General features: G+C 52.9%; 1 protein-coding gene across 2 annotated transcripts in view; it reads left to right on the forward strand.

Annotated features, from left to right (window-relative positions):
• Positions 1-3,232: 3,232 nt before the first annotated feature.
• ARHGAP19 (Rho GTPase activating protein 19) overlaps positions 3,233-14,092 on the forward strand; it is a 37,536-nt gene continuing 26,676 nt past the window's right edge. Inside the window, exons 1-2 of one of the 2 annotated variants that reach the window (XM_066601323.1) lie at positions 3,233-3,359; positions 12,409-12,674. In XM_066601323.1, the coding sequence (XP_066457420.1) occupies positions 3,316-3,359; positions 12,409-12,674 (310 nt within the window). In that variant the 5' untranslated portion in view covers positions 3,233-3,315. Of the gene's footprint in view, positions 3,360-9,243; positions 9,276-12,408; positions 12,675-14,092 lie in introns of those variants that run through there. The other variant, XM_066601324.1, reaches the window with a different exon arrangement.

Raw genomic sequence — 14,092 nt, forward strand, 5'->3', positions numbered from 1 at the left:
GCCGGAATCCACTGCGGGAACCCGTATGCGGAATCAGGCTCTGCCTTGTGCAGGCGGCCTAAGAAATATTGTAAAAAAGGTACGCAATGTTACCTATTTCATGTAACTTAATTTAACTGTCACCTATTTTATATGATTTTGTTAATTTATTATCTTATTAACCCTTTGCAATCCAATTTTGGATTCAGGGTTTCCTAGGGGGGTTTCTGCTGGCTAGAGCCAGTACTGCTGTATGGGACATGCTAGAGAGGTCCCCGACAACAGAGCGGACAGTAATATACAGTAAGAATACCCTGCCGGACGTCTTCCGACATCGGAGTTGTACAGCCTTCAATCAGAATGTCTTCAGACGTCAAGGGGATTAGAAAGGGTTAAATAAATTTGTTGTATCAACCCACTTGTCCTTCTTTGAAGCCGTATCGGAACTTGTTGCCTTTTAACTTGGCAATACATCATTATACTCAAAGAGTGGTCATAAATGGCAGCACATCCAACTGGAAGTATGTATAGAGTGGAGTACCCCAAAGGCTCTGTCCTGGGCCCAGTGTTGTTCAACATTTTTATAAATGCTCTGGAGGAGGGAATTGATGGGAAACTGATCAAAATAACCAATAACAGAAAGCTAGGAGGGATAGCTAACACTAGAGAAGAGAGAGGATTCAAAAAGATCTAGAAAAGCTTCTACAGTGGGCGGTGACTAACAGAATGGTATTTAACAAGGAGAAATGCAAAGTCATACATCTGGGCAAGAAGAAAAAAAAATACAGAATGGGAGGAATTGAGCTAAGCAGCAGCACATGTGAAAAGACTTGGATATACTAATAGATCATAGACTGAACATGAGTCAACAGTGTGATGCAGCAGCCAAAAAGGCAAACACAATTCTGGGATGTATTAAGAGAAGCATAGAGTCTAGATCACGTGAGGTCATTATCCCCCTCTACTGTTCCTTAGTCAGACCTCATCTGGGATACTGGGTCCAGTTCTGGGCACCCCACTATAAAAAAGACATAGACAAACTGGGGCAAGTTCAGAGAAGAGTTACCAAGATGGTGAGCGGCCTACAAATCATGTCCTATGAGGAACGGTTAAAGGATCTGGGAATGTTTAGCTTGCGGTCTGTCACCCATGATATAACCGCGGGATTCCAATGGGTTGCTATGACACCCGCATGCTTGAATATAGCCTCGGGGTCAGACAGCTACGGTGGCCTATGAGGCTCAGCTGAAGTATTGCAGTGTATTAGAAGAATGATAAAAGATGCAGATAATGAGGTCCCCCAGAGGGGCAAAAATACTAAGTTAAAAAAAGTATTTAAAAAAATAAATAAATAAATAAAACAAATAAATATGTCAAACCCAACATTCTCCCTTTAATATTTAAAAAATATACTGGTAATTAAACAAATCCCATGTGCGGCATCGCTGCATTTGTAATGACCCGTGGAAAACAAATGAAAGGCTGTGCTAATGGCGTTACAACGCCTCCATCGATCTCAATGGAGCTGCGCAGTCTTGCGCTCGAAGCTTTTTCGAGTGTCGTCTGCTCTATTTTTGTGCTTTTTAACGCATTTCCCCACAATGATGGCGTGCGTTAAAAAACGCTATCAAATGTGTTTAATAAACGCTGCTCAAAATCGCCGTAAACGCCGCGTTTTCGAATGCAGCACATTGTAAACTCACATGTGACAGCAGTCCGGGCGCCGGCAAAGTGAAATGCAAAAAAAAAAAAAAAAACACAAAAAAAAAAGTTTACCCCCCCAATACCCCTAAAAAATTTATAAAAGCTACACATTATATGGACCCCAAAAATGATGCCATTATAAAATACAACTTGTCCCACCGGACATGGCGGCGGGGAACGGGAAGCATATTTGTAGTTTCCGCTTAGGTTAAGCAGCGCTGCTGATTAGAGCCACCAGATTGGCTCTTCGGCACCACGTGACTACACAGCGTGCACGCGCATTGCCTTCAGCAGCCGTGCACTACACACTACACTTAAGCAGCACGGGGTTAGAGTTTAGGGTTAGGTTTAAGGGTTAGGGTTGGGGTTAGGTAATCCTAAACCTAACCGTAAACCTAACCCCGTGCTGCTTAAGGCCTCCTTCACACGAGCGTGACGGGCTCCGCCGCGTAATATTCCGCAGTGAAGCCCGTCACGGCACCCCCCAGAGACCCCATACTTACCAGCGGAAGATGGCGTGAAGATGCTTCCCCGCCCACCGTCGTCGCGTCATGTGACACGCCCACCGCATCACATGACGCGGCCGGCCGTGTCACGTGACGCGCCGGCCGCGTCATATGACGCACGGCGGTAGGCGGGGAAGCGTTTTTTCACGCTATCCTCCGCTGGTTGCAGCGGGAGATAGCGTGAACGGACGGCTTCCATTGACTGCAATGGAAGCCGTCAGCGTGTACACCCGCGGCAAATAGAGCATGCCGCGGGTGAGGATGGGACATTTCACGGTGCGAAATTCCGGCGTAAATCCGTTCGTGGGAAGGAGGCCTTAAGGCCTCATGTCCATGGGGAAAATAAGAATTAAAATCCGCAGCATTTTCCCCGCACGCGGATCCGCGCCCCATAGGAATGCATTGACCACCCGCGGATAGATAAATACCCGCGGATGGTAATTAAAAAATTTCTGGAGCATGAAAAAAAATGGACATGCTCCATTTTAGTGCGGATCACGCATGCGGGAGCACACAGAGCACAGAGCTCAATTGATCTCCGCATGAAAAATAAAAGACAATTACAGTGCATCCGCAGCCCAAATCCGCGTTACAAATCCGCAGCGGATCTGATTTTCCCCGTGGACATGAGGCCTAACTGTAGTGTGTAGTGCACGGCTGCTGAAGGCAATGCGCGTGCACGCTGTGCAGTCACGTGGTGCCGAAGAGCCAATCAGGTGGCTCTAATCAGCAGCGCTGCTTAACCTAACCGGAAACTACAAATATGCGAACGGGAAGGTTATGTCTCCTGCAACAGGACGATGGGAAGAAGTGAGAAATGAGTTGGTCGTGGTGACTAAGGGGTTAATGTAGAGGAGCCGCTGGGGGCAGACAATGTACAGCGGCGGCGGCTCGTCACGTGATCTGCCTCCTCGGGTGACGCCCCCTCAGCACACTGGACCTCCCGCCCATCTACGGGCAGATCTCGCAGGGTATCGCGGGAAGTGGCGCTCAGGTCTCCACAGCGCCCGCAGTCCTCGCCCAGTAGATTCAAAGTAACCAATCAGGAAAGAAGGGTCTGACGAGCTTAACCAATGAGGATGTGAAGGGGCGTAACCGACACGGCGGCGGAGGATTTGAAAACAAGATGGCAGCAACGACGGAGGAAGATGCGGCGAGGAGGGGGAGGCGGTGAGTGCGGGGCTCTGGGGCACTACAAGTATCAGCGTGCACGGAGGAGAGGCTGGGACTTGTAGTCCTCCCACTGTCCAGCTAGTCAGACTGCTGGGCTGTAGCGTCACGTGACTGCGGACGGTGCGTCACCACGGAGGAGAGTGCGCTGCCCCCGCGTTATCCGCAGTGCGTTACGTCCTGCAGCGCCTGACAGACGCCGATGATGACGGTTCTGGCGCAGCTTTAGCGGATCGTTTCCGCATCGCGGACGCCTCAGCGCGCCCCTCGTGTAGCGGAGGAAATACGGCGCAACAACACGGATTTGGGAATTCGCCGTCTGATCGTTCTTTGGTCCGGAAGATCCGACCGGCGCTGAACGGCGTGCGCCGACCCGGATGGCGCCCACCGGCAGCTGTTTTCCCGTACAGGATGGTGCTGTGCGACTTCCTTTATGTCAGATTTGCGCGGAGGCTCTGACCGCGATCCGGTGCAGATATAACCCGGACGGACGTATTTGTGCGCAGTGAATGGGGTCCGCCATCTTCAATGCGTTCGTCTCCCTTCCATTTTTTTTTTCGCGTGCAGAAACAATGGCGCCTGCGGTATTTTTGCGCCCCGAAGGTCCATGGAGGTCCGCAAGTGCGCAATTCTGTGCCAAAAGGATCACATCTGACCTCACTAGGTGAGAGCGCTTTACATCGGGGGCGGCGGCGCCAATGTGAGCCGGCCCTCTGTGCCACTGTCTACGGCGGAGGCTCAGAATCTCCAGCGCCGATCCGGCATGATATATCCGGTGAAAACGTTGTGCCCGCAGGACTTGTTGCTTGTAGGAATCCCAGACGGGTGCCAGAGCCGGACGGGCCCCCATGGTGGTCGCGGGGCCGCTCGGCACAGTTCGGTGCCATTGTGGGGCGGATCCGTTTGTCCGGGGAATTCCATTTTCTCGTAATGGAATCCTCAGCGCAGATGTGACTTTCCCCTGACGGGCGCACGCTCCGCCCCCACGAGGGGCCACGGCGAACGCTCTTCAGCTCCGGCGCTCTGCACTTAGTGGCACACTAAACTAACTGCAATTACTGTTTCACTGCAGCCGCCGCTACCTGCTGCCCCTGCCTGCCGCTGCTGCCCCTGCCTGCCGCTGCTGCCCCTGCCTGCCGCCGCTACCCGCCGCCGCTGCCCGCCGCCCCTGCCTGCCGCCGCTACCTGCCGCCCCTACCTGCTGCCCCTGCCTGCCGCCACTCGCCAACACATATGCCACCATTTACAGGCACATCCTTGCGGGGAGGCTGTGCCCTACCACTCGCCAACAGACTTGCGTGCCCAGTGCAGGGACCGGTTATACAAAGCATACCATGGCCCCCAGGTGGAGATCTATAGGGCCACAGCAGGACCCTCATACACCTCAGCCACTGCGGTACTTGCTGGACCGCCTGACCTTTTCATCCCCCTCTGCAGCCGGCTCGGTGGTCCGCAGGGCTTCGGCTTCAGCCACCCCTGTTTTGCCGCCTGCGCCCCTCACTCTGGTGCTGGCATACAGAATCACACTTGCTTCCATCCACATTAAAGGAGATGTCTCATCAGTCGGCCCCTTTTAGAGTGCCGTGCCCGGGCAGTCAGTGGATTGCCATGGGTCCCGCTGGCACACAGCTGAGGGCCGCAGCCGGACATCCTGTTACCTCCGTTTGTGTCCGGCGGTTGTAGCTGTTGCATTTCGCTTCAGTCCCACAGCTGTATACCCGGCACACGCCAACAGATGGCGATGAAGAGCGCACCCACTGCAGTCCTGGGGTATTTCGGTGCCCGTGTACCACTGCATGCGGCTTGGATTCAGCTCTAGTCCCGGCAGCACTGCCGTGTGCGCTGAGCCTTGTAGTCCTACACGTAATGATGATCTGATGCTCTGGACTCTCGGGCTGATCTGTTGAGGACCTTCTACATCTCGGTCGTCGTCTTCGCAGGGTCATCTCTGGGCGCAGTCTTGTGTTACGAGGGACATGGCCGCACTCGCCGTCTGGGTGACAGGTTGGCGGTTCTATCCTCGGCACACTGGATCACGTCTCCATTTTGAAGTTCCTGCCACCTTTGGCGCAGAATCCGTGTATGTTGGAAAAAGCAGAACACGGAAGTCGTAATCATCGCCTTACGTAACGCCAAGATGGCGGCTGTATTCACGTCAGATCCGGCACTGATGTGGCTTACACTCTGCTGTTCCTGTCGAGCGTGGGCACACACCATGGCCAGAGCTGCGGCGTAGGGTACCGTCATGTGCCCGCTAGATATCGGTCAGCAGAAGATGCCAGCTGCGCCAATGCTGCAGGGCCCAGGGTGACTCAATGATGTGATCGGGATGTTGCATACGCCGACGAGGTTCTTCACTGCCCTCTGTGCCCGCCGGCCGGCCATACAAAGAGATCCGCTCTGCCACCAATAAGCATGTCTGCTGGAGCGCCCTAGGTGCTCATTGGATCTGGAGGATTGGTGTTCACTAGAGATGAGCGAACGTACTCGTAATGAGTACTTACACACCCAAGTACCGCCATTTTCGAGTACTTCAGTACTCGCGCGTAAAGATTCGGGGGCGCCGGGGAGAGGCGCGGCGGTGCGGGGGGTAGCAGCGGGGAACAGAGGGGAGCCCTCTCTCTCCCCCTCTCCCCCCCGCGCCGCCACGGCGCCCCCCGAATTTTTTCGCCCGAGTACGGAAGTACTCAAAAATCGCGGTACTCGGGCGAAAAAGGGGCGTGGCCGAGCATGTTCGCTCATCTCTAGTGTTCACCTAAACCAGTGTTTCCAACTCCAGTCCTCAGCGCCCCCTACAGGTCATGTTTTCAGGATTTCTTCGGTATTGCACAGAGGATATAATTATTGTCAGTGCCTTAGGCCCGCTGTCCATGGGCGAATCTCCGCCACCCAGGAGCAGGAGCCGGCTGCCGGCCGTGAGCGGAGAATTGCAATGATTCTCCGCTCGTGGACATGGGGCCGGCGCTTTCTATAGCAACACTATGGAAAGCTTCAGACAGTGTGACTCGCCGGCGAAATCCCGCCCGTAGACGGGGGGCCTCAGACATTGCCACAGGTGATCTTAATATAGGATATCCTGAAAACATGACCTGTTGGGGGTCCCTGAGGACCGGAGTTGGAAGCACTGGCTAACCTGTTCCCATCCATCAGTACCGACTATGACAGCGCAGCTCCTGTGTGTGATTACTTGGCGGACGGGTGGTGAGCACCTTGGCTCCTGTGTGTGATTACTTGGCGGACGGGTGGTGAGCACCTTGGCTCCTGTGTGTGATTACTTGGCGGGCGGGTGGTGAGCACCTTGGCTCCTGTGTGTGATTACTTGGCGGGCGGGTGGTGAGCACCTTGGCTCCTGTGTGTGATTACTTGGCGGGCGGGTGGTGAGCACCTTGGCTCCTGTGTGTGATTACTTGGCGGGCGGGTGGTGAGCACCTTGGCTCCTGTGTGTGATTACTTGGCGGGCGGGTGGTGAGCACCTTGGCTCCTGTGTGTGATTACTTGGCGGGCGGGTGGTGAGCACCTTGGCTCCTGTGTGTGATTACTTGGCGGGCGGGTGGTGAGCACCTTGGCTCCTGTGTGTGATTACTTGGCGGGCGGGTGGTGAGCACCTTGGCTCCTGTGTGTGATTACTTGGCGGGCGGGTGGTGAGCACCTTGGCTCCTGTGTGTGATTACTTGGCGGGCGGGTGGTGAGCACCTTGGCTCCTGTGTGTGATTACTTGGCGGGCGGGTGGTGAGCACCTTGGCTCCTGTGTGTGATTACTTGGCGGGCGGGTGGTGAGCACCTTGGCTCCTGTGTGTGATTACTTGGCGGGCGGGTGGTGAGCACCTTGGCTCCTGTGTGTGATTACTTGGCGGGCGGGTGGTGAGCACCTTGGCTCCTGTGTGTGATTACTTGGCGGGCGGGTGGTGAGCACCTTGGCTCCTGTGTGTGATTACTTGGCGGGCGGGTGGTGAGCACCTTGGCTCCTGTGTGTGATTACTTGGCGGGCGGGTGGTGAGCACCTTGGCTCCTGTGTGTGATTACTTGGCGGGCGGGTGGTGAGCACCTTGGCTCCTGTGTGTGATTACTTGGCGGGCGGGTGGTGAGCACCTTGGCTCCTGTGTGTGATTACTTGGCGGGCGGGTGGTGAGCACCTTGGCTCCTGTGTGTGATTACTGGGCGGGCGGGTGGTGAGCACCTTGGCTCCTGTGTGTGATTACTGGGCGGGCGGGTGGTGAGCACCTTGGCTCCTGTGTGTGATTACTGGGCGGGCGGGTGGTGAGCACCTTGGCTCCTGTGTGTGATTACTGGGCGGGCGGGTGGTGAGCACCTTGGCTCCTGTGTGTGATTACTGGGCGGGCGGGTGGTGAGCACCTTGGCTCCTGTGTGTGATTACTGGGCGGGCGGGTGGTGAGCACCTTGGCTCCTGTGTGTGATTACTTGGCGGGCGGGTGGTGAGCACCTTGGCTCCTGTGTGTGATTACTTGGCGGGCGGGTGGTGAGCACCTTGGCTCCTCTGTGTGATTACTTGGCGGGCGGGTGGTGAGCACCTTGGCTCCTCTGTGTGATTACTTGGCGGGCGGGTGGTGAGCACCTTGGCTCCTGTGACTGTTACGCCGCCTGCACACGGGCGGCTGGGATTCCTGCAGTGGAGTTCGATCTGGTGCCCGGGCGGTGACAACTGCTTACCTATCCAGGTGTCAGCTGGCGCACATGCGCAGTATAGAAGACGCCATGCCGTTGCTATGGCAATGACACGGCTGCCGCAACCATTCTGCAGTAATGATTGCGGTATGGCCATGGGACAGACGGCTTCCATTGCATGCTGCGATTTTCTCCCCCGCAAGTCGGAAAATCACAATGGATTTCCGCTTGTGGGATGGACCTCGCGTATTGTCGTAGCGTGCGATGGGCCGGATAATCTGCAGGCAGAATCTCACTCTGGATTTTGCAGGTGGCACCGGGGCGGCCTCAGATGAGCGTATTGAGCCAACAGAGGTGCCGGTGTGGCTGGGTTTGCGCTGCGCTTGGTGCATTCCGATGCACATATACCTGTACACTTGTGCGCCTCCCATACACCTCTGTGCTGCTCTTTGGACAAATAGAGCCGGCCCTACTTTTTTGTGCGCATGAGAATCACCTGTACAAAAAAAGAGAGAATCGGATCATTGAAATCAATGGGTTCTATTCTCCCCATATTGCATGTTGAGAGTTTCTGCGCACAAATACGGTCGTGTGACAAAGTCCTTACTGCAGATGGGTTGTAGCCTGTCTTATGTGAATGGTGGTGAACCTCTGAGTGACTACACTGCAGGGAGAGGGGCGACCTCCGAGTATGACTACTATACCGCTGGGGAGGGGGGAGGCCCCCCCGCGTGTGGCTACTATACCGCTGGGGAGGGGGGAGGCCCCCCCGCGTGTGGCTACTATACCGCTGGGGAGGCCCCCCCCGCCCCCCCCCCCCCCCCCCCCCCCCCGCGTGTGGCTACTATACTGCTGGGGAGGGGGGAGGGCCCCCCCCCCCCCCCCCCCGCGTGTGGCTACTATACCGCTGGGGAGGGGACACATTATAATGTGGGGGGCTACACCACTAGGTATTCAACATCCAGAACTTTGCCAGTCTTTGCAAAAACCTCCATCAGCCGCCTCCGTTTTTTAGGACGGTGGGGCTGCACTACGGCGTTGGGATTCTGGCGGGGTAAGTGGAGATCTGTTCGCTTTATATTTGAGTTTACTAAGCAGTGACGTCATAGAGAACTGTAGTAATCTCCTAAAACCCCAGCCCCTCCATGATGCGGGCCGTACAATGTGCCTTTGTGCCAAGCAGTATGCCAGGAATGTGCATGGGTGCATTAGGTCCCCGTGTCCGAGCGGAACGCCTCATTTACATCCATCTCCAGCCTTATTCATGCCGCTCAAGAAGATCTCTGCACTCTTGTAAGCTTTATTTCCTTTTCAGTCTCTCTTAATGGTTGCAGGAATTGGCGTCCGGATTTACGATTGTTTTTGCTGCGGTTTGTACCATGAGCCAGAACGTCGTCCGTGACCATGTAACGCAGAATGAGAAAATGGCTGTAAGAGGTTGGGTTGTCTGCGCTGATGTGGATGTGTGGCCGCTAAGTCAAGAGCAGTTAGAGGATCGTCAATAGCGCCATCTTCCCTGGTAACTTCTTGGGGTAAAACCTGTCGAAGAGGGTTTGGTGGTCTTTAAAAAGTAGAGGTTTTGAAATTGTAATTTGTATTGTTTTGGATCACAGAGTGCATATGGCGACTGTTTTCTTTGGCGTCGGCGGGGGGTCATTTATTTTATTTATATATATATATATATATATATATATATATATATATATATATATATATATAAATATATATTTTATTTTTTACCATCTATGTCCCCCATGATGTGATAGAAGACTCCCGTGGGTTATTCACTGTGTTTGTGTTTTTTATTTTAAATTTTCATACTTTTTCCACTGGGGAAACATCCCCCTGTAGTGACAATAGTCACTAACAGAGCTGATCTGGGTCTGCGAGGACGCTGCCGCTCTGCTGTGGCAGGTGGCACCAGACTGTCACATGGTCGAAGTAATACTTCCACTTTCTCTCTTTTTAGTAGATAACACTCATTGAGTGCTGTTTACCGGGGAAAGGAGAAGGTAGAAGTGTTTAAAAACTGCTTCAGCCTTCTCCTCCGGGTCCTCGGCTGTGTCTGACAGCTGACAACCCGACCTGCTTCTGCTATCGGTCGGGATTAAAGCCCAGGACCAAGCGTTTTATATTTTATATAGGTCCTTCAGAGGTGAAGTAGCTGTGATTTCTGTATTTGCAGTTTTCTGTCTCTGGGGTAGACTCCTTGGAAAAGGACCTTCTGCCAGTTTGGAAACTGCAGGTTGTATATGAAGAGGGAGTTGCTTAGTGGGGTGTAGGCTGGGGTGACTCCCTGTCCACTGGGGGGCCTCAGTGACTGCTGGCTACGTGTATGCTGGTATGTTGGGGCTAGGGACCCTAAACTGTGCTGGGGATGTTATGGGGGGGCGGGGGGCTCGGTGTAGTAATAGTCGTTTGTTCTGCACACTTGAATGGTTTATTACCCACCATAACTTTCTGGCCGGCCGTACAACAATTATATGTCGGCAGTAATAATAAAGCCATTTCCAGCCGCGGTCTTTTTGGAATAAAAACTCTAGTCTTCCCTGAGCGAGCGTAACCGAAGCCCCGACTCCTTCAGCACAAGCGCGCTCGTTACCGTATACCGCCATCTGGATGTTCACTAGTGCCGTTTAGTAACTTAGGGTAGTTTTACGTGGAACAAGGAAGTGCCGGCTGTTCGCTCAGGCGGTCGGCTCATATTTAAAGACAAATTATTTGTAACAAGGTGGTTCAGTCTTCAGCCGGCCGTATAACTGAATGACAACGACTGAACAATACGTGTTTAACCCATTTAGGACCAAGCACTGTAAATATACAGCGCTTGATCCCGGTCTTTAGGCCTCCTTCACACGGGCGACACGGCATCGCAGCGAGACAATCGCAGCGATATTGCATCACTGGTCAGTGTGATATCACTGCAATTTCCCGAGGTGATGCCACGATTTTGTAGCATCACATGCAAGGATTTTCGGGGGAGGGCTTGAAATATAAGCCCTACCCCGAAAATATGCTGTAGCTGCAGAAAAAAGTGTATATATATGCATCACCTAGAAGCGCTATCCAGGGCTCCGCCGCAGCTTCTTCTCGGTCCCCGGCAGCCTTTTTCATCTCTTCTGACCGTGGATTGAAAAATCCCAGCCTCCTGCAAGCGCTGGCTGTGATTTGGCTGATGCTTAGCCAATCGCACCCAGCACTCAATGAATGGCTGTGATTGGTTCATCGGGCGCTGGCTGTGATTGGCTGATGCCTAGCCAATCACAGACAGTGCTTCCAGGAAGCAGGGATTTTTCAGTCCACGGTCAGAAGAGATGAAGAGAAACAGTGCCGGAGACTGAGGAAGCTGCAGCAGCGTCGGGCAGTGTTTCTAAGGTGATGTATGCGTTTGTTTGTTGTTGTTGTGTTTGTTTTTTTTTGTTTGCTTTTTTTCCTGCAGTTTTGGCTTTGTCAAAGTTGCATTGCACGAAAACCGCGTTTTAATACAATGCAACGGAGAGAAGGCTCCATAGGGAAACATGGGCTACAAAACCTCGCGAGTCGCTGGCATATTGCCGGACCCTCGATGGTTTTGTTTCGGCTTGTTGCATGCTACAAAACTCCGCACATGTGAAGTAACTAGGAAAGCATGAGCTTCACATGCATGCGATTTTGTAGCCCGTGTGAAGGAGGCCTTAAACCCAACCGTGTGTAAAGTTACGGCGGGGATTAAAGCCTCCTGCTTCTGTAATAAATCAGGACAGGTTGTCAGCTGATAACTCAGAGGAGGGGGAAGTGGTTTCACGCTATCTACCGCTGTGCTACAGCGGAAGATAGCGTGACGGACGGCTTCCATTGGCTGCATGTTCTATTTGCCGCGGGTGATTACAGGTGATATCACAGGACTGAATTCCATGGTGGAATTCCGCACCGTGAGCATTATGCAATTAGGTTTAATTGAGCCTAATAGCTGTGGGGCAACGCCGTGGATTTCCGCCGCATGATATGTGGCGGAAATCCGCTCCGTGGGAATTGGGCCTTAATGACGGTCAGGGGGTTGTTTCTGGATGTTTAAACTGTTAGTAATGTGTAAGTTTGTCAAATGTTACGTGTAATATATATTTACACAATATGCGGATCCCGTTCCCATACTTAATGTTAGCGTAAATATACTAATTTTAATAACTAGAAATGCAAAAAAAAAATCTAAAAAATGGGGGGGAAAACTCAGTGACAATGATATTAAATATCCCTATATGTCACCGGGAGGGGGGGGGGGGGGAGACACAGCAAAAACAACTTTGGTAGCTAAAGGAAAAAAATATGGTAGTAAACCCCCACATGTATAAAATCCCTGAAGTGTCTGGTCCTTGATGCCTCATGTTTGTTGCTTTTTTCGAGTGTTGCCTAATTTGCGCTCCTGACATGTTCTCGTGTTTCCTTCCAGCGAGGCGCTGTGCAGCATAGTGATCTGTAACGATGCCTCCCTGCGCAGCCAGCCCGTCATCTACAACCCGGACTTCTTCGTGGAGAAGCTGCGGCACGAGAACCCAGAAGCCTTTACGGAGCTGGTGGTTAGTAACATCACCCGGCTGATAGATCTGCCCGGCACCGAGCTCGCCCAGCTCATGGGAGAGGTAGAACCAAAACTTCCCGGACCCAACGGAGCAGCCGCTTCCTTCTTTAAGTCGCTCAACTTTCTCAAGCGTAAAGGTCAGTGCGTGTAAACATCACTAACGGGGCGAGCTTCTGCTCAATTCCCAATCGTTGTTGCAAAGACCTGCCTTGGAGATTGATTTGCAGGAATGCTGCCATCCAATAGGTGGCGCTGCAGAGGTATTGTTCCATCTTCCTTATTTGCACATACCGTATATTCCGGCGTATAAGACTACCTTTTAACCCCGAAAAATCTGCTCTGCAGTTGGGGTCGTCTTATACACCGGGTATACAAAAAAAAGTGTCAAAAAATAAAAAGCAGTACTCACCTGCCCCGACGTTCTGCGGCGCTGCTGCAGGCTGTCGCTCCCTCCTCGTCCCCGACAGAGCATTGCTTTCTGGAGGCGGGGATTGAAATCCCTGCCTCCAGAAAGCTAATGCTGTTATTGGCTAACTCGCGCGCCGTCAGCCAATCACAGCCGTTTAATGTTGAATGGTTGTGATTGGCTGACGCCGCGTAAGTTAGCCAATTACAGCCATCCAATGAGGCGCGGATTGCGTGTCCGGGAAAACACCCGCACCATGCTCCATTTTTAGTGCGGGTCTCCCGCAGGCTTCTATTGAAGCCTATGGAAGCCGTCCAAATCCACGGCACACCCGCAGCTGAATTCCTGCTCTCCAGCGCAGGAGAGCAGGAGTTAAAAACAAAAACAAAGTGCACGGCGCATGCGCGCGGCACATCCGCCCGGCTGAAGAAGGAAGATCCGACCGCGAGGGAGGGCAGATCCGCAGCGTCCGGACAGGTAAGTAATTCTTCTTTTTAGATCTCATGTCCGCGGGAAGGGAGGGACCGGCTGCGGGATTCTGGATGAAGAATCCGCGGTGGGCCTGATTTTTTTTTTTTTCCCTCTGGACATGAGGCCTTATGGTTTCCCAGTGTTTTCTATTCAGTCTCGTATCCGGCTGCGGTTATTATGGAAACCTCTGAAGTTTAGCAATCTACATTTTAATGCATTCTCCTTTTCTTGCTCCGTATTCGCTGCTGCGGGTACAGAGTGGCTCTTATTACCAGGTGCTATGTTAACACACTGGGCTCTGATTAGAATGCATGCACATGTATTACTCCTCAAATCCTCCCGGCTGCAGGGAGTCTCCCGGACAATGCAGGACTGTCTCCTCCGGAGTAAAGGGCACAATTTACATGTCAATCTCTCCATATTGCGGTGAGTTCCTTAGAGGGTGACATCTCTGTTCCCCCTCACTCTTCTGTGAAGCCGCAGTCGGCTCGTGTCTCCGTCTCTGCTTACATTTATATGGAAATTGTGATCTTTAGCTTTGGTGGGGGTCCGACCTCTGATCCTGTGAATGAAGGGCTGCAGAGCTGGTTCACCTCTGTGGCCTCCTGTTCCCAGCACAGCGGTGACCTGTCCCAATGCAAGTGAATGCTGCAGCGTCCCGCACAACCGAGCTGCCCG

This window comes from Eleutherodactylus coqui, chromosome 4, assembly GCF_035609145.1.
Source record: "Eleutherodactylus coqui strain aEleCoq1 chromosome 4, aEleCoq1.hap1, whole genome shotgun sequence".
In the NCBI taxonomy this organism is placed as follows: domain Eukaryota; kingdom Metazoa; phylum Chordata; class Amphibia; order Anura; family Eleutherodactylidae; genus Eleutherodactylus; species Eleutherodactylus coqui.